Below are 24,446 nucleotides of genomic sequence, written 5' to 3'. Positions count from 1 at the left end.
TTCTTGTGTTAGTTTTGGTTGAATTATTTTAATTACTTCAAGCTTCTATTGTTTTTGATAGTGTTTTTTGAGTATTGCTATATCTGATGGCATAAAAATCAGGCTATAATTAGAATTTGGGGAAGTGCGCTTTAAAAGCTTAATTAAAGAGTAAGTATTTCTTACAAAAATACGAGAAAATCAATTCTTGATAGCAAGTCTTGTTTCTTTCCAAAAGTAAAGTGAGTACTGCAAAAAACATTTAATGGGCATTGCAGATTTTAAAACACGCAAGTTTTAACAAGGCTAAGTACTCCGTATTTTCTTCATTTCTTTTTGGCTTGCAAAGGCACATTTTAACATGTAGGTCAAACTATAAAATATACAGAGCACTGCATGCGTCTCGGAAGTGCTGCCAAAAAACCTTGCGTAATATTTGATGAAAAACTTGTACAAACTATGTGTGTGTTCCGTATGTGTATGGATCAGCTGTAGCACGAGTTCTATTTCGTAGTATGGAGTAAAATGACTTTAGAAAAAAGTTCTTGTGGAAAAATAGAGGTACGGATTAGTTTTCACAGAACATTTGTCTATACATAGGTGCTTTGGATTTCGATAGTGGACAGTAGAAAATTGGCCTTTTCGCCACCTTGATTGCCGAGCTGGATAAAATCGATTTTTATTTATTCTTGTTTTGTTTCAATACTGGTATTAATTTTGATAGAAACTCGACCTTTAGGAACTTAATTTGTATGAGACTATCATCATAAATGGTAAAAAGTTGTAATATTTTGTCACACTTCTGCCTAAACTTTTGTGTAAAGATGTAGGTAATAATGAAACTTAAAAGCAAAACCAAAAAATCTTTTAAAGGTCGTCATTTCCTCTGTAATTTATTTCTTCTGAAGCTTACATAAAAGAATTTCTTTTGAACTAGTAGCTCAGAACGTTATCGCGAAAAAAAATTTTTTTGCTTTTTTGTCACCATTTTTTCGGGTCTCTTTTGATCTGTAATGTAATGCGCAGCAATTATTTTTGAATTTCCGTGTCATTTTCAGCTTCCTCGATCTACTCTGTTTCGCCGAAAATACGTTGTGAAAAACTTGAATATTTAGGAATCCTGTTTAGTTGACTGTTATAAGCTTAAAAATTGTTACGTGTATGCAACTTGACAAAAAAAACACGCTTGTTGTAAATGATGTTGGATGCAAAGTACACTGTGTATATACACACCCGTTTCACCACATACCTACAAAATATGCACCAAAATAGCACCAAAATATGAAAAATATGCACCGAACCAAGTGTTGTCGTTGTGGTGTGGTTTGTGGTACATTTGAAATAGCCCTAAAATAAAAATATACTCTCCACAGCTACACCGTTTCGTTTACAGAATCCCAAATTTTAATGGCCAAAATATTATTTAAATCCGAACTAAATATAGACACGGGTAATATCAAACATTGGCAAAATTGAAGAAACCGTATTAACAAGTACTTGTAAGGCCAAGTGTCGACCTCGACCCTTCGGGGTCAAGGGCTGCTGAAACTTCAATATCATATAGCTACCAATCTATACTAATATTATAAAGCTGAAGAGTTTGTTTGTTTGTTTGTTTGTTTGTTTGAACGCGCTAATCTCAGGAACTACTGGTCCGATTTGAAAAATTCTTTCAGTGTTAGATAGCCCAATTATCGAGGAAGGCTATAGGCTATATAACATTACGCTACAGTCATTAGGAGCGGAGTAGCAACGAAAAATGTTACAAAAATGGGGAAAAATTTGACTCATTCTCTTAAGTGACGCAAGCGAAGTTGCGCGGGTCGGCTAGTTTTACATACAAGTCTGTACAATTTTAAATTCATTATAAAGCCTTAAACCGTGCGTAACCGTTTTTCGATACGATACTATCGAACTCTTATCGTTCCAATGTCAAATATTCGTTTAATGTACATTTCCAAGGCGCTTTACGCTGGTAACTCTGTCATCCATACTAATATTATAAATGCGAAAGTAACTCTGTCTGTCTGTCTGTCTGTCTGTCTGTCTGCTACTCAATCACGCCTAAACTACTGAACCAATTTGCATGAAATTTGGTATGGAGATATTTTGATACTTGAGAAAGGACATAGGCTACTTTTTACCCCGGGAAAATGACGCATTGCCCGGGAAAATTCAGGTGGCGAACGAAGTCGCGAATGAATTAACAAAAACGATATAAATAATTTTTAGAATATTTTTCGTGAAAAAAAAAGCATATTTTGTATCACCACGCTACGACCAATAGGAGCAGAGTAACAGTAAAAAGTGTTACAAAAACGTGGAAAATTCTGACCCATTCTCTCTTATGTGATGCAAGCGAAGTTGCGCGCGGGTCAGCTAGTTCTCTATAAAGCTTTAAATATAACATTCTAAGAACGACACAAAAAGCCAAGCAGTGACTTGAGTCTAAAGCTTTGTTGTGCTCTTTAAAAATTATTCACTATATTTATTAAAAAAACACTTAATTATTATTCACAAAGTAGCAAAATGACTTCGCAGAAAATGTTCGTATTTTGATCTACAACAACAAAAAAATAAAGAACAAACAAAATTTTTAAGGAGTTTCAAAAATTCGTAACTTTTCGTGACAAGCCTTCAATATTTTGTTAAAGAATATTTTCTGGAATATTCCTTCATTTTCCTGTGATATTCGCTTGCTATTTTTGGAATAAACTCTTCCTGTTAAGGGAAAGTATTAAGTGTAATAAAATAGCTCATTATTATCGTAAATTCGGTGTTTGTGTTGAATAAAATCAGCGTGATAATAATGCTTGATGTTATAAGATATTTTTACCTGTTTTTCTTTATTTGTTATTTAGAAAATACATTGTACAAGAGTATGAATAAAATACAGATTTACCTAACACAATTTCACTTACTAATATTTTGTAGGGCATATTCTCAAAATTACAGTCCTGTCAAAGATCTCTTTAGCTATAGAAACATTTTCATCTTTATTTTAAGTCTTAATATTTTTAACCTTTACACCAAAGATGACATGAAGAAACGAGATCTTTACAGCGGGACTTATTTTATATTCTAAAAAGAAATCGGGATTTATCACTGAAAAACACACTTTGTTTTTGGAAAACCATAACATTATTAAGGATTTATTTCCTCATGAGTATATTATTACCCTCAAAATAGGTTAGTACACCGTAAGAGAAATCAAAACATACTTAGCACCCTATCCATTAGACATCCGATACGTGGGAGGTTTTGCTTCCATTTTCTGCCATTCATCTATCGCTCCTGTCATCTCGGAGCCTCTTGGAAGGTTCACTTAAGGTGTACTGTTACAAACGACCTTGTGCTGTTTCAGGATATTCAACCACGAAATATGATTGGTTGCAGAGTTTTTTATAGTAGCCTCAAATGCCTAACCCCGGGTTTCTGTGGTACATTTAGCGGTAGTTTAACTATTCAATAGTGTTTAAACTCATATAATAGTTATACTACCGCTTAATGTACCGAGAAACCGGGTGTAAGAGAGTTCTCATTTAATTTAAAAAAAATATGGTTAATAAAATGCGTGCCTGATAATCACCGTGTTCTTTACACTTATGATTTACATTTTGATGTTATTTTTTTAAGTTTTGTGGGTTTCCTTTCTACAGATAGTAGTTAGGTGACTAAACTTAGCCTATCCTGTGATTTATGAGTTAAAACTGATCAAGAGTTCGAGCTACGACTACGCCCACAAGGACCTCCTTTGCTAACCGTGATAGTATCGAAGAGACAAAGACATAGTAACAAGCCTTTAAAGTACCTAAAATTTGAGGTCTAGTAACCAAATTTTAGGCATCAACCTAACAAATGAGGCCTAGTTAAATTAGGTCTAGTTCTGTATTATGAAGATAACTTTTTGGAACTAGGCGTTAGTCTGCAACAAAAGGTTGTGGATAAATTAAAACTTTCAAAGCCCCTATATTCTGGGTTTACATAAGCAGCTTAACAAAATAGTTGTTGGGATTTGTAACTACACATTTTCAACCGTTTGGTGTCCTTTTAAACAGACTACAGTAAAACGATTTTGGGAATATCTTTGTTCAGCAATTTTATTTTGACAATGAGTTACATATTCTGTGTTTGATTTATAATGATTTAATGTGATTAATTGTTCTGATTCGTGCATCGCTGGCTGTTTCATTTATCGACTTACAAGAACCATATATCAGAACGGAAATATCGAAATACTCTGAATTTAAATAAAACTGACAAGATCATTGCAATACGATTTTTTTTTAAATCAGCTTCTCCTCGCGCTGTTTCGCTGCTGGGCAAGAGTCTCCACCCGAAGCGAGGGAAGGGTTGGGCTAAAAGTCAACCACGCTGCCCAGTGAATTTTCCTTCAAATTTGCAAATTCTACACTACCAATATTAATTAGAACACGTTTAAGAATTAGTCTATAAATAATGCCGCCATATTTTCCAATTTGCACCAATCACCCAAACTTATTCAATATTTGTTTACTGTCCTTCATTTTAATTAAAAGAACAGCCCTTTAAGCTGTTTATGAATAGAATCTGATGGACACGGACCAATTACCAATTAATTTCAATAGACTACCGACTTTGATTGATTTATTTCGAAACAGACAAGCTGTCCCAAGTTTTAATTCGGGAGCGATTGATGGAACAAAATATTGATGAGACAAAGTGGTTTGTTTAATTTGTTTGTTTGATGAACATTTATAAATAGTTAATGGAAACGGAAAAGATGTAATAGAAAAAATCATATTAGGTCGGAGAACAACTCTTTTCGCATTAAAGTATGTATGAACTTGTAGTAAAATATTCTCTGCTCAAAAAAGCTCGATATTTGGGTACCTCACGAGCTCACTAAAAGAAACCTAATGAACCATGTAATCATTTGTGATTCTTGAAGCCAAAGAGATTGTATTACAAGTTCATACATACTATAAATGCGAAAAGACTTTATCCCCGACGATAAATAGATGATATCAGTTTGAAAAAGGCGAGGTGCGTCGTATTCGTGACCGGTGGTGTATGAACGAATGTGAATGAAGGGAAAGACGTCTGTAGGTATCGTAGCAACTGGCGTTGCTAAGATCGCTTACCCTCATCGGAAAAAAGCGCTATTGATGCATGTATGATTCAAGTATTATTGCTATTTTTTATGTCAAACATAATTTTGTAGAAAAACATAAGTAAAAGTTTATGTTTCTCTACAAAATTGTAGTTAAAATCTACCGAAAATAAATTGACTCACACTAGCTTAGCAAAGCTATGGTCAAAAAGATAAATATTGAATCATAAGAAACTATTCATGGGTCACACAAATACTTGTGTTATATGCTAAAACAATAAAATCAAGGTAATAAGCGTTATTTTATGCATGATATCTATGTATAATAATAATAAATAAGTTTAATGAACACCAAATGTAACATAAATTTATACACTGTATGTATATTGTTCTGTATCCTAAACGCAAAACTTCGTATATTTACATTCATTTCGATAGTAGGTCTACAGCAAAACTGATAACGTTGGCAACATACAGCGAATTTCAAAATATCCGGCCCGTAGAATTAGTTCAGGTGTTAACCGGATAAACCGGGAGCTGTAAGCCGACTAGAGGACGGGAAGCCGTACAAGAAGGCTGCAGCGACATCGCCTATGATATTATGAGAAATTGTGCTATTTATGTAGTGGTTATGTTAAATATAGGTACTTACTTTATTTTAGATATAGCTGATAGTAAAGTTAGATATACGATTGTGAATGACAAAGTTCTAAATACCGAGCTTAAGATATATTATTCTGTAACTTGATTAATGAAGAGGCGATTTTACCGAGTATTTTTTGTATTTTAGACAGCTAATTCTTATTTCTGGCTACATTGTTTTTATTTTTCTAGCTTTGAATAAAAATGAGAAGCTAAAAAGTCGGCCATTACGGCCAACCAGGTTATTATACTTTTACGTAGCTGTTAACACGGTTATGTATTGCGTGTCGAATGTTGTTATCACTCTCTATCAAGAAATGTTCAGTTGCTGTTCAAAATTTGATGGTGACTTGGCATGACAGTAAAACAGTCAAATAGGTCTACAACACTGTCAAATTCACACTTGATTTCATGGTTTAGAGCTATACAAAATCTAATGTAAGCAAAGAGTTAACAACATATTGAACTAAAAGTATTTTACTCCATTAAAATTGCACGTTTAACGCAGTGATTATCGTGGTCGCCTTGCCACTATAACCAGCGCCGTGTGGTGGGTTCGAATCTTATCTAGGACAATTTGTGTGATTAGCACGCGTATCTGCTCTAAACGTGGTTGTAAATTGATTATATCTGTGGTATATAAGCTTAGCAGCCATATCAGTCAGCCCGCGTCTGCGGTCTATGCAATTTGCAACATCGGGCAGTAAATAATGTATCGTAAAACTTAAATTTCTCATCCTGTTTGACATCCGTTAGCAATTTTATATTATATCTCAGTATATATTTCGAAGTATATACGTCTGGTTATCATCATAATACAATCTTTACTTAGTTTTGAATTTGATGTGAGTCCAAAAATATTTATTTCGGCAAAGGACCAAATTTAACGTATAAAAAAAAACTCCCTTAATTTCGTTCGTAGATTGACAAGACAGCAAAGGTTTCGTTACAACGGGACCTCGTAAAGAAAACGCGAGGAAGTCCCTTCACGCTTCGATGGAAATAAAGGGCGGCAGTCGACGGCACTTGTTGTTTATATCCAAGATCGTTTGTTAGGGCCAGATGGGCAAGAATGTCACAGATGGAACGTTACAGTCAATTATTGAGACATTGTTGACGAATCACGGGAAACGGAAAATTTCTGTGATTGGCTCTTTAGATGTTTATTGTTCGTTTTTGTTGAAAGATTTTTAGCAGGACTTGGAAAAATTTTATTGTAATAAGACAGTTCGTACTATAGTTGTAGATTTGGTAACAAATTTTCTTCAAAATTATTAACTACCAATGACTAGAGTTTGTTAATAACGTGTTTTGTTTCAACGATTTTGTGGTTTCTATATTATTGACAGTTGTATAAAATCTACCTTAGATAGGTCAATCTTTCAGTCTACGTCAAGAGTGCAGTAAAATTTCATCCTGCATAGTATCAAACATCCATTAAAGTTTTGTTATCTTCTCGTTGTAAGGATACGTGCCTTAATAAAACAAAGGTATAATTCACATAACATACATATAAAACAATATACCTATCTTCTAATAGCAATTATCACACATTACTCGAAACTCAAATAACACAAGCACTTTGAAAATTTTCCAAGCGATGCTCTAAACCGCCTTTGTAAAACTTGTTATTGCGGTCCGTTTGGTGCGGCGCGCGGCGTGTTATACGGGTGTGCTAATAACAATATTTTGTTCGCAGAACGAGTGCCTCCTCGCTGCTGTCACGGCGCTGACCAAGAACCAAGCGGAACATTACGATAAATACAGCTGTTTGTGAGTATTGTGAAGAAATTACTATTTAATTAAATATAATAAAGATATTACCTATAAAAAGCTTTATAGTGTAGTCAAATGAAGGTTAAGTTATCGGTAAGATAAAATGGCTGTCTATAAAACAACTGTTTTTTTTTTAATACAGCAAAGATGTTCTTGATAATCAGATTTACGTACGAGTTCGTCTTCATTTACGGCTTTTGGATTTTGCATTTACGGATTTAAGATTGATAGATATTATTTTTCGAAAATTGATCAGAGAACTATGTTTAGAATGAAAATCTTTACCTTAGTCTAAAGTGAACTACAAATCGAGTCCTTAAAAATCATACTTATTTTCCTTGAAACAACAAATTATTTACAAAAATATCAAAGTCTAGTTTTCTGATTAGACTACCGATTACCTTGCGAACAAGCAATTTCAGTAACAATTTTTCTTTCCAACGGTAGTTTTTTTTGTATTTCATAATTCGTTTTCACATCACAAGGTCTGAGTAAAGCCTCAAGCTTTAGTGTAAAGCAGTTTATTCGAGTTGCCCCAACTACGTACAACCATCTTTGCTAATTAACTCAAGCTGGTAGGAATTATATTTAATTACGGGACCTCCTTAAATTGGTCGTTTAACATTTGAGAGATGGAGTAGAAATTAAATGTTGTACTGCTACATTATTTAAGTTTTATATTTGTATTTAAAATTTAGACATTTTAACCATAGTTACATGTAAAAATATTTGTTTTTATAATAGAATAGATATGTATAAATTACAATCTGCAACTTTAACATTTAGATATGTACTTAATCTGAAAGATATAATCAGTTGTGAAATCGACCTTTATTCTTTTATATCTACTAGCTGTATTGACGATCCTTACATAAAATGTGTTGTATAACATTATTATTTTGACCGAATAAACAAGAACAAAGTTAATATTTATTAAAGGACGATACGCAAAGGGTATTCAAATCCCTTAACACAGATGTATCGTACATAGATACAAAAGCCTCGCCGAGACAGTACATATAATATATCTCTATTTAAAATAAATACGGCGAATATTTGCGTACATTAGAGCGATCCCAAAACAACAAGAATTTCGCCCTACGTCTGCTAATTTAGGTCGTACCGAATCTTGTAATTTTAACGAGAGAGCAAAAAAACTATTACCAAGAAGAAAATGTCGAGTTTTTCTTTATTTTTAGATGTTTTTAATTTTTTTGTGTTGTTTTGTTCACAGACGTAGATTACCAGATGATGTAAAAACTTGTAGAAATTACGCGTATTTACAAGAAATTTATGATGCTGTGCGAGCTACAGACAGTAAGTATGTTTTTATTGTATTTAGTTAATGATCAGTGTAATATAAGTTATCGTCGGTAAACGACAGGACGACGAAACAAGGTAAATACTTTTGGAATCGGCTGAATAAAATCATAGATGGTTATTAATAAAACATCTGTAGACTTCAACCAACGATAGACTTGTGAATTTTTAAATTAAAAATAGTTTGACTGTAGTTTGTAATATAAGTTTGCAGCAGTAATTTTTCAATAATCTTACTATTAAAAATATTAAGTATAAAGAAAAAATGTCTTTGATAAAACGCGTAAATATGAATATTGTCTAAACAAACATACGATTTTTGTTCCACTTTTCTACGCCTTTGTCTTAAAATGTATCCTACATTTCAACTCTTATTGAATCTCGAGCTCTGAACTGAGAGAGGAGTGTAATTGAAGTGTCCGTGTAATCCAGCGAGACTGGAAATTGCTATTGACCAATTTGTGCCAATCGGAAAACCTTAAAACAGTGAAAATCAAATACATACATTTTAAGATATTTTTACTTTCCGTATGTATTATGAAGCAGCGTATTTAGTTCTTGATTCTGTTATTAAATGTACAATGAATTTAAATTTTCTTGGAAATATTCGAGTGCACTGCAGCTGTTGCTCTAAGCTGCTTATTCAAATATTATTATATACTCGTAACTAACTAATTATAAACTATAAGACATTAGTAAGTACGTTTTTGGAATTGCCAATTTGATATTGCAATATAATCATTGTACTCTTACCAATATTAAACCAACAAGTTTATGCAATATTAATAGGTATGCGAAAATCTTAAGATTTTTATATTTGAAAAATCTTTTCAACCGACCTTCTTTTCTAGAGGGGAAATGTTATTCGGTGCGTGTATTAAAGGGCTACAAGACCTAGAAAAGAGTATCAATTGCACGTCTTCGAACCCTAATTATAGTCTTCAGTGTTACATTCCAAACCCTTAGTCCCCAACAACACTGTATATGTTTTTTATGACATCTTAACTTGTGTCTAGTATGTCTCCTATCTAAGTTATTTGTCAAGCTGTTATCGTCAAAAGCCCTGAGTTAGATGTAATACTGTAGACACATATTTACAGTTTTTATGTAGCTTACACACGCAAAATATTCTCAGACACGGTGACATAATTTTAGCGTAAAATATTTTTTATGCTACGCAGGTTTTTATTGTATTCTGTACTTTGTTTCAGTAACTTTTTAGATGTGAAGTTTTAGACAGAATATAATAATAAAATTATATAGTTACCTTTAGCAATAACATAATAAAAATACTCAAAGTGAAAAATACAAAATTATGTTGTCTTTTTCGTCAACGTCATTAAAAAGAGTAAACAAATGACAAATTAAGCATTTATGTACTAATAAAACAAATAAAACCTGAACAATGAAGGTAATTTTTAATCAACAATGAATATTTTTAAACAATAAATAGATTGAGATACAACATTTATCAGATACTACTCCGGTCAATTTAGACATTTGACCCACGACAAATTCAGGGGAAGCTGAAAATTCTTAAAATTGTTTAAATTATAATTATAAACATTGTCTTAAAAGTCCCAACCGATCCCATGTAAGGAAAAAATTTTAGCGGGGTAATAAGGTCCAAAAAATGAGTTTTTCGCGATTTTCTTGAAAACGGTAAGTTTTATCGCAAAATTACCCCGACATAATTTGTAGATCAGGGAATTTCCTACAAAAAAGGTATCAATAATTTTTTCCCTAAAAGCCACCGCTTCTGAGATATAACGATGCAAAACCTCTGGAAAAGGATTATGTATTGAGAACCATTCCAAAAGTTTTCGTAAGTCTTTAGCATCTTTTTTTACTCGTGAATCACTTGCATCAACATGCTGCTCGGTCGTATCCATCCTAACATTAGCCAGATCTTCTAATTTTTTACAAACTGTATTCATTGCATGCATACTATAAACCCATTTACTTATGACACTCTGTTTTGTGCTTCTTCCTCGAGCAATACCTCCATCTGTCTTCATAGCTTTCATCATAGACTGCTCAATTACCATGTCCGTTGAAGTGCCACAGCTTAATTTGTCTGAACGTCTCACAGTGAAGAATCCTTCTGAAATTTTTTTATAGACTTCAGGATCTATGAAATTCTCTAATTGTAGCATATCTTGCAAGTATAGGTGTGCAGACTTAGCATACGGAAAATGTCCAGACGCGTGAAAGTAAGGAAGCATTTCTTTGACGCAGTTTAAATGAGCTTTCCAATCCCCCATACGTTCAGCTCTTAAAAACTCTTTAAGAATTGAAACCATATAAAAATATTGAATCCAAAGTTTCGCTGTTGGTCCTCGTTCCTCATAATCCTTAAGTTTTTGATTCAGTTTATTAAGTAAAGCTCCAGATATTTCATCATTTTCAATATCATTGTATGAAAAAATTTTATCTACTATATTTTCGATATTAATTATTAAATCAGCATCCATGATGTCATCGATTTCAACTTCTTTTAATATTATAATTGCTAAAGCAAGTTGAAGTAGTGTATGAGTGTATTATGACGCTCGCAATTTTTTGCATCGTTATATCTCAGAAGCGGTGGCTTTTAGGGAAAAAATTATTGATACCTTTTTTATAGGAAATTCCCTGATCTACAAATTATGTCTGGGGTAATTTTGCGATAAAACTTACCGTTTTCAAGAAAATCGCGAAAAACTCATTTTTTGGACCTTATTACCCCGCTAAAATTTTTCCTTACATGGGATCGGTTGGGACTTTTAAGACAATGTTTATAATTATAATTTAAACAATTTTAAGAATTTTCAGCTTCCCCTGAATTTGTCGTGGGTTTACTGATTTTTTGGTCTAATTTGACCGGACTATACAAACATACGTATCTTAATAATTCATACAAGAAATCGGAACAACAATTTTGTTTGGTAGTAGACATAAACACATTATTAACCTAGAATTCCCCCGTGACTTGGCCCAATGAATGGATAACAATAGTAATAAAATACACTGTACGTAAGGATTTACGGGTTTCTTTCATTCAACGATAGTGAACTTACTCTGATTCATAATGTTATATGTACACAATGTATACGATTGGATGTGTATCCTACTGTATATTAAACATGCGACATAAAGATTTAAAAGATATGTGTTAGATGTTTTTAAATTAAGTAATTTAGATGTAGCTAAAATTTCTTTCATTGCAGTAGCGTAGATTCTCCACTACTATTGACCGTCTGCAATAGGTTTTGTTTCGAAAAATGTTGTATAAAAATGTTATCAGCGCCTCTAACGGGCGCCGTATTAACTATTTTTGCAGTACATTTTAAATTCCAAAACCTCGATTCTTTATAGTGGAGCATAGATAGGATTGTACTAAGGGTAGTACGTTATCCCAAATAAATTGGACGTAAAAAAATCTAAGAAGAAGGAAAAATAAAAATACAATAATTTTTATTAATTAAATGTTAAATATACCTCCATTTATATGGTATTATAAACTAACTTTACATTTATAATCATTTCAAGTTCGTCTAAGTTCCCGCAATGTACACCATTTATCTTATGTGCGTATACAGAGTCTGTACAAGACAACGTATCAGCTTAAGTCTTGTTTGTGGCGACCGTGGACTTAAAGCCTAAGCTTTAGCCAAGCCGGCCGAGATGTAGCCTCCAATATTGCTTTAGTAGATCGTTATCAAACCGGACACTGATTAATTGAGTACAGATATTTTATGACTATGAGAATATATGGCTAGAATATCAGAATATGATAAGAAGTGATTCTGTTTAGTGTAGAGGTATCGGGTTCCAACCCGTGATAGGCTAATTGAATTAAAAATCAAAATTAATGACGAGCGACAGAAGACCATATCTCAAGATGTAATACATACATACCATAGCCAGAAACTGATTAAATTGCACATAATTGAACAGTAAAGACAAACTACATCGTTGTCGGCTAATTTTAATTAATAACTTTAAGCAAAATACTGTTTTGCTTTTTGTATTTGGTTTTTATGTCGTTCCCTTCATAACCAGCTATAATTCATTACACTAAGCACGCGAGATATCAAATTGTACTTTTTATTCCTCAAACTAAGTCAAGTAAATATGTCTTAAAGAATGCCAGAAAAAATAAATTAACATTCCTATTGATATAGCAGGCTTGATAACGTCCCAAAAAATGCCAGCAATTTAATTCTAGCACAAAATCTGAGTCCTAATTGAGCCGTGAATAGACAGATTAAAACCGAAACCCTCATCAGTAAAAATAGTTTGAAACATTTCACAAAAGTCTGTATGTCACTTTTTATGAAATTCCACCGAGAGTTCGTCTAAAGGTCGGCAGGCAACGAAAATTGGGGAAAAAACAACTTTGTACGTGGAAAACAGGAATTTTTATATGAAATATGTAGGCGTATTTGTAAGTACATGTTATTTAAACTTTGTTAAACTTCTCAAGAGACATCGTTTCGTTAAATGTTTTGTTAAAAATATTTTAGTCGTTTATTGTATTATACATACTTGTGTAGGCGCGTGTAGGAAATAGCTTAAAAGACTCTTTTCTGGATGTTTTGTTGCTATGTTTTTCTGTGTACATGGAATTATTACATATCTACGAGTAGATAGATACCTCTCTCTCACTTCCATGCTAAGAATCCCTTATGGTAGTGGGGCCAGTCTTCCTAATCTTTTTTCTCCACTTTCTTCTCTCATTCTATCCTAGACATCGTCTACATCTCTATTACATACATACCAACATATTTAATATCACGTATTTCCCCTATACAGCTATTGACAGAGGCCAAAGAATCTTTTAAGCGAATTAAAATGTACATTATACATGCAAAAGTTATAGGCAGAGACCAAATATTTCAATTAAAGTTCAAATAAAAATTTCAGTTTCAATTTCGGTACTAAGTTTTGGCAACAGATATTTTCTCGCATCGAGAAACATTTGAAGAAAATGGGTGCCTGACCTTTGACCTTTTTGAGAAGAACAGTCCTGTAGTACAATGTTCTAAAGCTATTACTAACAAGAATAGTGAATGCTTCTTTTGTCTGGGCGTCTCTATACAACTGCTGATCACGAGATCTCCAGTTCGATTCCTGGTTAGATAAAGTGATATCAATCGTTTTAAATTATTCTCAAATAACAAACCAGAGGTTGGCAACGTGTCCGGTATATGGCAATCAGGGCCTCATTTACGAAACGTGTTTAAAATACTTCTGTTTATTATTCAGTATAAACAGGCCTGATATTATTGACGAAATTAACGTTGATCAAAAGTCTTTGAAAACTCTATAGCTACTCGAATAGTCGAAACTCGCAAAATCAAACTTTACTATCAATAAATATAACTAAAGCGAAGAGAGAGATTCCATTTGTCATATTTTATCTATAGGGAAAACTAAATCTTTACTCCCAATAGTCAGAACTAAAACAACGTCGGTCAATTGTCAACTGTCAGTCAGTTTCAGTCCACAACAAACGGTTCATATTTGCTTTGCATTCCGTCAAACGAATTGAAGAGTGACGTGTGGTTACAAAACGAAGCTCACGGATTTTGACACTCTAAACTTTATTTATCAAATAGTTTGAAACTATATTGAATAGTTACGAGATAGTTTTTTTAACATAATATTTTTTTTGTGTTTTGTCGGTAATCGATTCGTTTTTGTTTTTGATACTTATCTTATTTAGTTGGAATGTTGAAGAAGTTCCCGATGCAACACGATGTTTATGATCAGTTAACTAAAAGTATAACTATGTACAATTACGCAAATACCGGGTTTCATTAAATTTGTGACGAATAAAAAAGTTGTTTTCGTGTGGTAGTTGACAGTGAAACTTAGTTTCTTGTGTCCTTTGGAAAAATGCTATTTCGTATAAGCCATCATTATTTGATATATTTTTTGCAAAATATTAGTTAAATCGATAAGTAAAGTTTCTATATTAAAATTATCATTCATAATACGATTGAATTATGCCAAACCATTAGTACGTACATCACTTTAAGTAATTATATTATATTATAGCCAAAACTAAATGGTACATACGAAGTCTTGACAGCTGTTCCATTAAAGATCCCGTCTTAAATCAAACGCGGGGTAATTCATACAATCGTTTAATCAAGTACGACTTTGAAGGCCTCACCTGTTAGGTCGCAGACTGCAAACACAAGTAATTACCCGCATCGAATCTGAATTACACTATGTCAATACTTGTAAAAACGGTTAGGGACATTGTGAATGCGATTTGTGAATTGTCTTAAAAGCTCGCCATATACAAAATGGATATTCTAAATTAATGTTTCAATTCTTATTACTGTTAGAAAAATGTAGGTATGTATTTATTTATAATTTTTTGCTCTGCATTCAAGTCAAGAAGGCTTAACCAATTTGGATATTATTTAACTAGGGGATAGGTTTAAAATTTAGCAACATACTAAGTAGCAACATACAACGGCAAAGTGTTAGACGATTTTTTTTATTACTTTATCTAAAGCGACCAATTGAATTACTTCACTATTGTCATGTACATTATTTACACACATATGGTTATTTAAGCGTTAAAAATGTTCAACAATAACAAATCACTCAACCAGTTTATATACTTAATTAAGTTAACATAATTACATAGTCCATCGACGCTTTAATGAAATGATGTGATGATGATACAATTGTTTTACGATAACAGTAGATATTGCAATACAGGTGAATCCAGCATTAATTGGAAATCCTCTGCAGTTAGAAGTAATCCATTTTGAAGGTATTGCAGTAAATCTAGTGGATTTATCCAGACAAACTGATCCGTGACAGTTTAATCGAGGTGAAGAGCTTGTTGTTGATTTCTGTAATCCGTATTGGATTCAGGTTAACCCGACTTTCCAATTAACTGGTATCAACTATTGACTTCAATAGATGAGAACGCTTTCGCACTATAAATGACGGTGCATAATAGAGCTATTTATATTTTTATTATGTAGCAGTGTTAGTGGACTATTTAAAAAACTTTTATATTTTTAGCAATAATGATCAAAACAAAACGGTTTCGAATTGGATACCTAGGGTGGACAAAGTGTTGTTGAGTTGAAACAGATACACGCTCGATATGTATGAATATTATATTTATAATATGCTTGCTTTTATTAAAAAGAGTCAACAATATAAAAAAATGTATTTTCTTCTCTTTAAGTGTAGAAAAATAGTTTAAATAACTGTTTCAATGTTTAGCAAAAACTAAACAATACCAGAAAATTACACAACAGTAAAAACCTTACAAAGATAAATTACAATAATACCCGCTTCTGATGCTTCCACATAACGAAGATCGTAAAACCGTCTTTCATTCGACTTTAATTCGTCTAAGATTGGACAATAGCAATTTCCTGGCACATTGTCAAAGGCATTTATTTCTGAATCAACTAGTTTGTTAATATGGTTCAGGCTCAAAATCCAAAAGCTTTTGAACTACTCCAGTACTACTAGAAAATGTTTTTTTTAAAGTACTGGGATGGACAAGGGTCTACTTGGGAACTGAAACTGGCTACCCCTATGGGAAAAAAGCGTCATTTTATATTCAGCAACCATGGTTACACTGTAAAGCAATATGTCGGCACAATCTTAGCATAAAACACAATTTACGGCACATATAAACTGAGTTATATTAAGTGTAATAATTTTAACGAACTAAAACCACCGTCTCTTGTTTCAGGTGTTAGCACTAAGGACTTTATGGCAAAATTAGGGGAATATTTAATTTTAACGGCATTTTCACACAACTGTCGACTTGAGAGAGCTTTTAAATGTTTAGGCACCAATTTGACTGAATTTCTGACTACTTTAGACAGTGTTCATGATGTATTACATGATCAGGTGAGTGGAGACCTTTTTAACTTTATTATTTAGCATTAATATTCAAAGTTTGTCTTTTTGGTAGGACATTTTGTAGAACAATTCAGTACTATGCAAGTGGGTTCGTTTCAATAGGCGTATTTTAGATGCGAAATATTTAGAGTAACAGCACTGCCGCTTTCAAATGATTGGTGTTGGAACTACCTACTTTCTCAACCAGCTCAATGCAAAAGAATTTATAAAGCTAGAATGAATTTGTTGTTTCTTTTAACAGTTTAGAACTTGACCTAGTTATTTTTCACGCAATGCCTTTAACACGCACCAGTGTTATTAGAACATATTATTCCAGTAGTATTCGCGTGAATATTAGAAACTTTTACATTTTAAACATACTGTATACAATATTATTATATTAGAGTCAAAATGTGTTAAAAAATATTTGCCTTGGCATTATATTCATTTGAACTATTTTCTTTGTTTTTATGCAAAAAAATATAAATTGTACAAAATGTCATAACATTTATTGTAATCAAGTGGATCCACAGACCGAATCCTCTTATAACACAGCAAAAGCTAAGCTAAACAATGACAAAAGCTGTCAAATATCTTCTCTGCATCAATCAATGTAGAAATAAGTACTAATCACAATCTATTCCCGCAGGACGATGTACTCAAAGACGAAACAATGGAATACGAAGCAAATTTCGTTTGTACAACATCACAGGAGGGCAAGATACAGTTACACCTAACTACAGAGAGTGAGCCAGTGGCTTACCTCCTAGTGGGGAGTCTGAAGGCAATAGCGAAGCTGTTATACGACACACAGACGGATATAAGACTGACCAGTTATACTAACGACCCTAGGAGATTTAAGTAAGTTGCATTTTTAAGTCTACATCAATGCCTGTCAATACATAAGTATGTTTGGCAAACAACTGTAATGGCAGGCATTCAAACAACGGTTTGCATAGTTCAAGCTTTGCTTAGTTTGAAATCAGATGACTGTGTGTGTTGTCCAAAAATATTTATTCACTCATTAATAATGTTCTTTTAGAGTTTGCTCTTCTTCCTTGAACTGCCAGACGCCTCTGTTACTTGCTGTTTCTGGCCATCCTTTCAGAAACGCATTCACATCAATGCAACGAACCCGTTTGCCCGTCCTTAGTGCCGACTATCTTGTGGCCATTAATTTTCTGGTAACACTTCAACGACTTGCCTTTAAAAACGCTTAAAGAAATCATAAGCATTTAAACCGCAAATAAAATTTAAGTATGTTAGAAGCTATTTTGTGAACACAATATCCAATTCAAACTAAGTATTAATAACGAATCATAATGAAGCGTCATAAAGAAGGGAGTGGCTAAAATGTGAAGAAGCAACAAACATTACTATGCCATAAAACTTAATAATGTGCTTATATAATAGTTTATTTATCTATATAGTATACAAAACCAATTTCTGTGAACTGTATACGAGTTAACTACCACAAAAACTTTATATTTGTATAAAAAAGAACCAAACAAATTTCACAAAAAATTAATAACATTTCTCGTTCAATTTCACGAAAACCCTTTTACGGATTTCGACACTTTATCAGTAATGCAATTAAAACGCACTCGTAATGGCATCAGGCTTTTACATTTTCGAATTGAAAAATGGAAAAATGTTTAAAATTATTCATTTTGCTGATAGTGTATTCGACGAACAGAATACAATAGCTATGCTGTTGAATTTTCCATCGAGTTTAATATTTGTTTCGTATGGTTTATTTCAGTTATTTCTGAACACATCTGTTGTTACGTGTGTATGATGAATGAGGAGTTTGTTTTGTACAATATTTCAGTTCTTGGTACTCGATTACGGTTTTGTGCAGATAGTTTTATGATCGGTCGTGTGAGTTTTAATTTCATTGAACCGACTATTGTGATTGTGGGTAACGTTTTATTTTGTTTGAAAGATTTATTAATTTTTTGTTGTATAGATGAAGACATCAGAATTATTTAGGTCTGAGCCTTAAAGTTATGTACTGTTAACCTTGTATTAAACATGTCTTTTTTAACCTACACTGTCGGGTAAAGTTCTCCCCAAATTCCTCAATCCTAATAATAAAATATATTATTTTTATTTAGTTTTTCTAACAAATTTTGTGATTATTAGAGGTCCGACGTTTTGCTGAATTTCAATAATGATAAATTTGTGAGATTACTTGTAAAAACTTTTCGGATACACATTTTTATAAGAGCATTTTACGATTTGTAAAGTATCGACTCTTACCAATGCTATTGTAATTCGCACTGCGCGTCTGTTGTAAAATTTAATCAAGCCCCTATTCTGATTCATGTGGTCTACATCATTTTCTTAGATTACATCGTGAATCGGACTTACAAATTATGGGACCGGGTCGACTCCATGATAATGAACAATGAATAAAAAATAGTGTTAACCCTTAAATGTTGAAAAAAAATACCTAAATCGGTCTGAATTTGTTAATTCTAGGAACCAAAATATCCTTGAGAGAACTACTTTACTAATGTATAATTCATAGACAAAATTGCAATCAATTGAGTTCAATTCTTTAGGGTTCACAAGGTGCTGTCTTGATTGACTTTTGAACCTAATTCGTCTGATGCTACTACTATGTGCGATGCCACTAAATTGCGTTGATTTATGAATAGGCAATTATCATAAAGAAACTTACCACGATACCACTCTGTAAAACCGGCCCGTATCTTAAAATCTTTGCTATTACGTCACTATCACTTTGTTAAATTTAATTTCTATTTTTCATTGTGGGGCAAATGACTCCCCTAAAATCACCCGAGTCTGTCATTGACTGTTCCGAGTTAATTCATGATTTTATTCCGATATGGAAAAATATTGGTTGTGATTCACGTAAAGCGATTTTACCCTTGAAGCCTGAAACTTCCCTGGTAATCTTGGCATTTCTTAAAGAATTTCATTTTAGGAAACTCGAAATGTTTACCTTCAACTATTTTAATAGGCTAATTATATTTAAGGTACGAAATAAACGCAGTACCAGTTCATCAGAAGTCCAAAGACGACGGTGGTGAGGTGACAGAGGCGACATCTATCGCGACATCAACGAAGGTCACTGACCTGAGGATCGGGGTGGCCAGCTTCTGTAAAGCATTCCCATGGCATTTTGTCACCGACAAGCGGTTGGAGTTGGTGCAATTGGGTAAGTGGTTCTTTTTACTCTTTCGTAATATTACCCATATTCCCCATGGAGGAAGGGGAACTGAATAATAATATGAACTATTCAGTTCCCCTTCGTGTGTTCTCCTCTTAGAGTGTTGCTTCAATTTTCATTTTACTTTCACTCAGGTAATATTTGCTGGTTGCATATAGAGCACGAAGTTACTTGTTTTTTTTATTTGTATGCACTTTAAACAAATATAACTATTGGCTACGTGGTTCTAGATTCGATTTCCACGTCAAATCAATGTGAAACATATTGTTTTAAGGTTTTTATTTTTACGTCGAATAAAATCGAATGACAAAAAAATATTGTAGTCGTTTGTAAGTCGTTCTGAAGAACTTCAACTATTTTAAATCTAAATAGTAAACGTGTTAATTACTAACAGACTAATAACTAATACTTAACACAAAATAATATATTTCACTCAGAACACCAATAACTATACGCGAAGGATACGCAATAATGGGAGAGGTATTCTGCGTCACACTGTCTAATAAAATTCTCGGTAGAACACGAGTGCTCCTTTGGAATCACTCCAACTAAATGAAATTACACGAAGACAAATATCCTTCGAATAATAATTTGTTATACTAGTGGATCGGCGTGGCTCTGCTCGTAAACAAAGTGTATTTTGGCTATTCAGGGATAGATAAAAAAAATAGCACCTACATGTTTAAATCGGGTCTTGAAATATCACCGTACAATATTTCACAAAAATCTGATTTCAGGTTTAACAGCAAAAGTGTTAAAGACAGACAAACCGACGAACAAACAGACAGACAAACAAACAGGCAGACAGACAGCCAGGCAGACGGACAGACAACTTTAGAATCTAAAGATGCCAAAATATATTAATGAAACCGATATATTAGTATAGCTGGTAGCTGTATATTGGATATTGAGCTCGTAGACTCTTGTAATTAACGACCTCCGAACACTAAGTGGGGTATAGCCTTAATCACAGCTCTTAGGAACAATAGATGGGAATAATATCTTGTGTTTATTGGTTATTATGAATATTTATATTCAGCTGAAATGGAAAAATGTGGACGTTCTGATTGCACGATTTCTTGTGAATCTAATTTTTGTTGAAGTTCTTGTTTGACTGCATTGCAGAAAATTAGTTTTAAGGTTTTTTGAGTTCTCCCTTAGAACAATTTATTTTTGGACTGCTTCAGTGGTCTCGGTAAGTCGTTCTAGCGAAGTGCTATTTGTAATTTCTTTAGTTGTCTAGAGTTTGGTAACGTGCGCTGTACAATATTTGCTTCGCATTGGGCTTCCCCACATTGAATGCATTTTATACACTTTCGGGTATAAATGAAGGCGTAATTTTACGCGCATGTGTAAAATAATTTTAAACAATTAGGACTTTATTGAACATCAGGTGAAACATAAAAGCAAGCCATTTTCAGGCTTAGTTTTACCAAACCCATAAATAACTTTAGAACACTTAAGAGTGATCAACATTTTCAGTCCATAAAAGAAGCACTAACCATTTACTTAAAATGTACCGTTTCATTCTGGTCATTAGAAAACCGATGTAAATGTGTTATTTGAAAAAGAAAAGTCTTTAGGCAGGCAGCCAAAAGGAAGGGGAGTAAAAATGTAACACATTTTATGAAGCAAGTTCGTTGGTGTTGGTAACGTGATACAAAAAAAGGAACGGACATATTGCTATATACACATTTGTATACAATTACGTACATACTATACGCAGTGAATATATTCAGAATTTATTTTATGCTACCAATTTAGATTTTAAGAGGTGTTTTGTGTGTGTCTGTATGTCCGTTTGTCTGGACGTCACAACCACCTTATATAATACTGTCGTTTGAAAAAATGACGAAAATAAATCAAAACATTTACTTGAATTTTGCTCTTGATATTTTCATATTTTTTTGATCGGCTGATGTTGTAGAACATTAACATTTGATATCTTGCGTAATAAGACAAATTCTATGCTTTGAATAGAATAACATAGTGATTGAAATTTTAATATTAAAATACAATCTACCCAAGTCTTTGAAACGATCAGTTATTGCCAAAGCAACTCGTGAATAATACAGTGCAATTTTTCATAACAAACGCTTCACTATGAATAGAATTCTAAAACAGTATATCTTGAAATACCCGCGTTTGACCTAGACTTGGAATTATTATTTACATTGTATTGATTTATGTAACGGATCCGCCGGATAAATGTTTCGTAGTTGCGTTAAGAATAACATTTTACGTTCTAAAATTAGATGGTTCTTTCGGAAGCGGATTTGGGTTTCCTTCAATCGTAGTTGGAGTTGCTATGGAAAGCTATGGAGATGAAAATATGGTTATGGATCTACTTTGTTCTATGGTGTGAACGGGAGTATCGAGAGTTTGACATTTAAAGTGTACTGCCAAAATAGTTTCTACGACATGCGCTAGAGGCGCTGAACCGATTGTCATACAAATTTTTTTGATTGCTAGCCTAGCTGGGTATGTTGGCCTGGTATCAAACAAGTCGTTAAAACTACCACTTTCCTTTAACGACAGTATAGAGTCTTAATTGCAAGGTTTGTTGCAAAAGTTGTCGGACAATAGTGATCATTTTTTTTATAAAATTCTGAGCGTACCAGTGCTTAAAAGGTTACTTACCTCACTGATCGCTTACAGACCGGTGAGTGCATCTGACTGTGAGCTTCGTAAAGAGGGCAAGTAAATAATTAATGCGTCTACTGAACTAAATCCTGATTCACTGGAGACTAGTTAACTTGATTCTAGTAACGAGGTGGAAGTTTCAACTAAGTTTTATATTGTTGAGCTTACAAAGAGAGTTCTTGTAGAAAATTATGAAGGTATTTAGATACTTATAAACAAGTCTGTATAGCAACGAGCATCAATAATTTACTTCATAACTAGATTGGTAACATTTTTAAAATGAATTCTTGAAAAGCAGCTGTATTTGGGTCATTTGATATGGAAATTACTATCCGATTTTTTTGTGCAGAAGTGTATTTTGAATTGTGACCTGTTCTCAAAAATCATATAAGGTTCTTGTAAGAATGGACAAGAATTTGCTTATCTTACTTGCAGTCCTAATAACACCGATTAATTTGCCGTTTACCTTTGACAAATCATGTTTAAAAATATATCAGGCCAAAAAAAGATTTTTCTTATAGCAATAAGCTTTTTGTAATAGAAATTCTTTTGTTTCATTGACACTGTTCATGTTTCGTTAACAACAAAATTCCTTTCCCAAAGATTTTATCTTTCGCCTTCTAAGAATAGGTATAAATAAAAAATTACTCTTCTTAATTATTTTGTTCGGAATTGAGTTTCGCGGAAACAATTTGTTTTTTCCTTCAAAATAAAGATTTTTTAAATTAAATTTTAGTTGTTTTTGACAAAGTGATTATGTCACCGTTATCCTTGATGGGCTCATCTCAGGTTAATCTGTTTCTTAAGCCTCGCACCGTTAGCTCCCTCTTTGCTCTTTAATGCTTAAAAACCAGAGCAACGAAGAAGTGGTTATCATTTTCACTTTTTACATTGTGAGTACAGAAAACCAAGTAATTATTACAATTTATCGAAGGGTTTTATGCGGTTCAATCTTGTTCAAAAAGTAAAGTGAACGTAGGCATTGGTCTTCTTCTAGAATAAAAAAAGAGATACGACAGTAAAAAAGAAATTACAGACATGTAAAATTTTTCAAAATATTTTCCTTCGACGGTTAAGCTAATAATTATATTTGTAATTTTTGTCCAAGAAGTTACAAATCCTATATGGATTACACCTATATGAGAGTTCGTATTTCTTGCTTTGGAAAAATAAGTATGAGATACATAGCTTTCGCAATCTTCTAGCCAGTTAAGTTAAACTAGCTGTAGCTAGTTTAACTTAACTGGCTAGAAAGAGAACGGCGTAAGAAAAGGCGTAAAAGAGAATTAGATGCTGTAGCATCTAATTCTCTTTTACGCCTTTTCCTTTTTCTTAACGTCAATAAAAGTCCAAAGCGTCAAATTGCACGGTTACCTTTTAATCTACTGTCTGCTCAACTTGATAGGATCTCGAATAGACTCGTTAAATTTACGGCAACGCTAGCGATTATCGACAAAAGGTCTTTTACTATGGACCTTCATTTCCGTGCTCTTTTGTTGCCCCCATAATAGTTAACGAGGGAGTTTCTTTTTTAAGATGATTATGTTGTAGGTAGTTTTGTGTTACTCGTTTACGGGGACTTGAATTATGGGAAATAAGGTTCGTTAGTCCCATTATCATTTGCTGAAACCTCGAAAATTTTTATTTTTAACAAGAATACAGAATATAGATATTTAGTAACAAGGAGGTAAATATTTAATGATTTCTTAACACGTGTTATGGCTGACTATAGATAGATTTATATTTGAAAAAGGTTTAGGATTCGTTATAAAAATATATTAAAAAGCAATGGCTATTCTGTAAAAATCATTTAAGAATAAATTACATTACTTTTTTGGGACTTTTTGTGTATGCTGGCCGCAGTAATTCAGTAACATTTTTACAGAATAGCCATTGCTATTCTGTAAAAATGTTACTATA

The 24,446-nt window shown here is 33.0% G+C and overlaps 1 protein-coding gene across 2 annotated transcripts in view; it reads left to right on the top strand.

The window, feature by feature from the left end:
* Positions 1–24,446, top strand: part of Gycalpha99B (guanylate cyclase 1 soluble subunit alpha 2) — a 108,733-nt gene that overhangs the window by 52,627 nt on the left and 31,660 nt on the right. For both annotated transcript variants that reach the window (XM_076126104.1, XM_076126105.1), the window contains exons 3-7: positions 7,413–7,486; positions 8,724–8,806; positions 16,533–16,693; positions 17,334–17,545; positions 19,690–19,871. In XM_076126104.1, coding sequence (XP_075982219.1) covers positions 7,413–7,486; positions 8,724–8,806; positions 16,533–16,693; positions 17,334–17,545; positions 19,690–19,871 — 712 coding nt within the window. The remainder of the gene's footprint in view (positions 1–7,412; positions 7,487–8,723; positions 8,807–16,532; positions 16,694–17,333; positions 17,546–19,689; positions 19,872–24,446) is intronic.

This window comes from Anticarsia gemmatalis, chromosome 18 (genome assembly GCF_050436995.1).
Source record: "Anticarsia gemmatalis isolate Benzon Research Colony breed Stoneville strain chromosome 18, ilAntGemm2 primary, whole genome shotgun sequence".
NCBI classification, from domain to species: domain Eukaryota; kingdom Metazoa; phylum Arthropoda; class Insecta; order Lepidoptera; family Erebidae; genus Anticarsia; species Anticarsia gemmatalis.
This window is presented reverse-complemented; position numbering and strand designations above follow the sequence as displayed.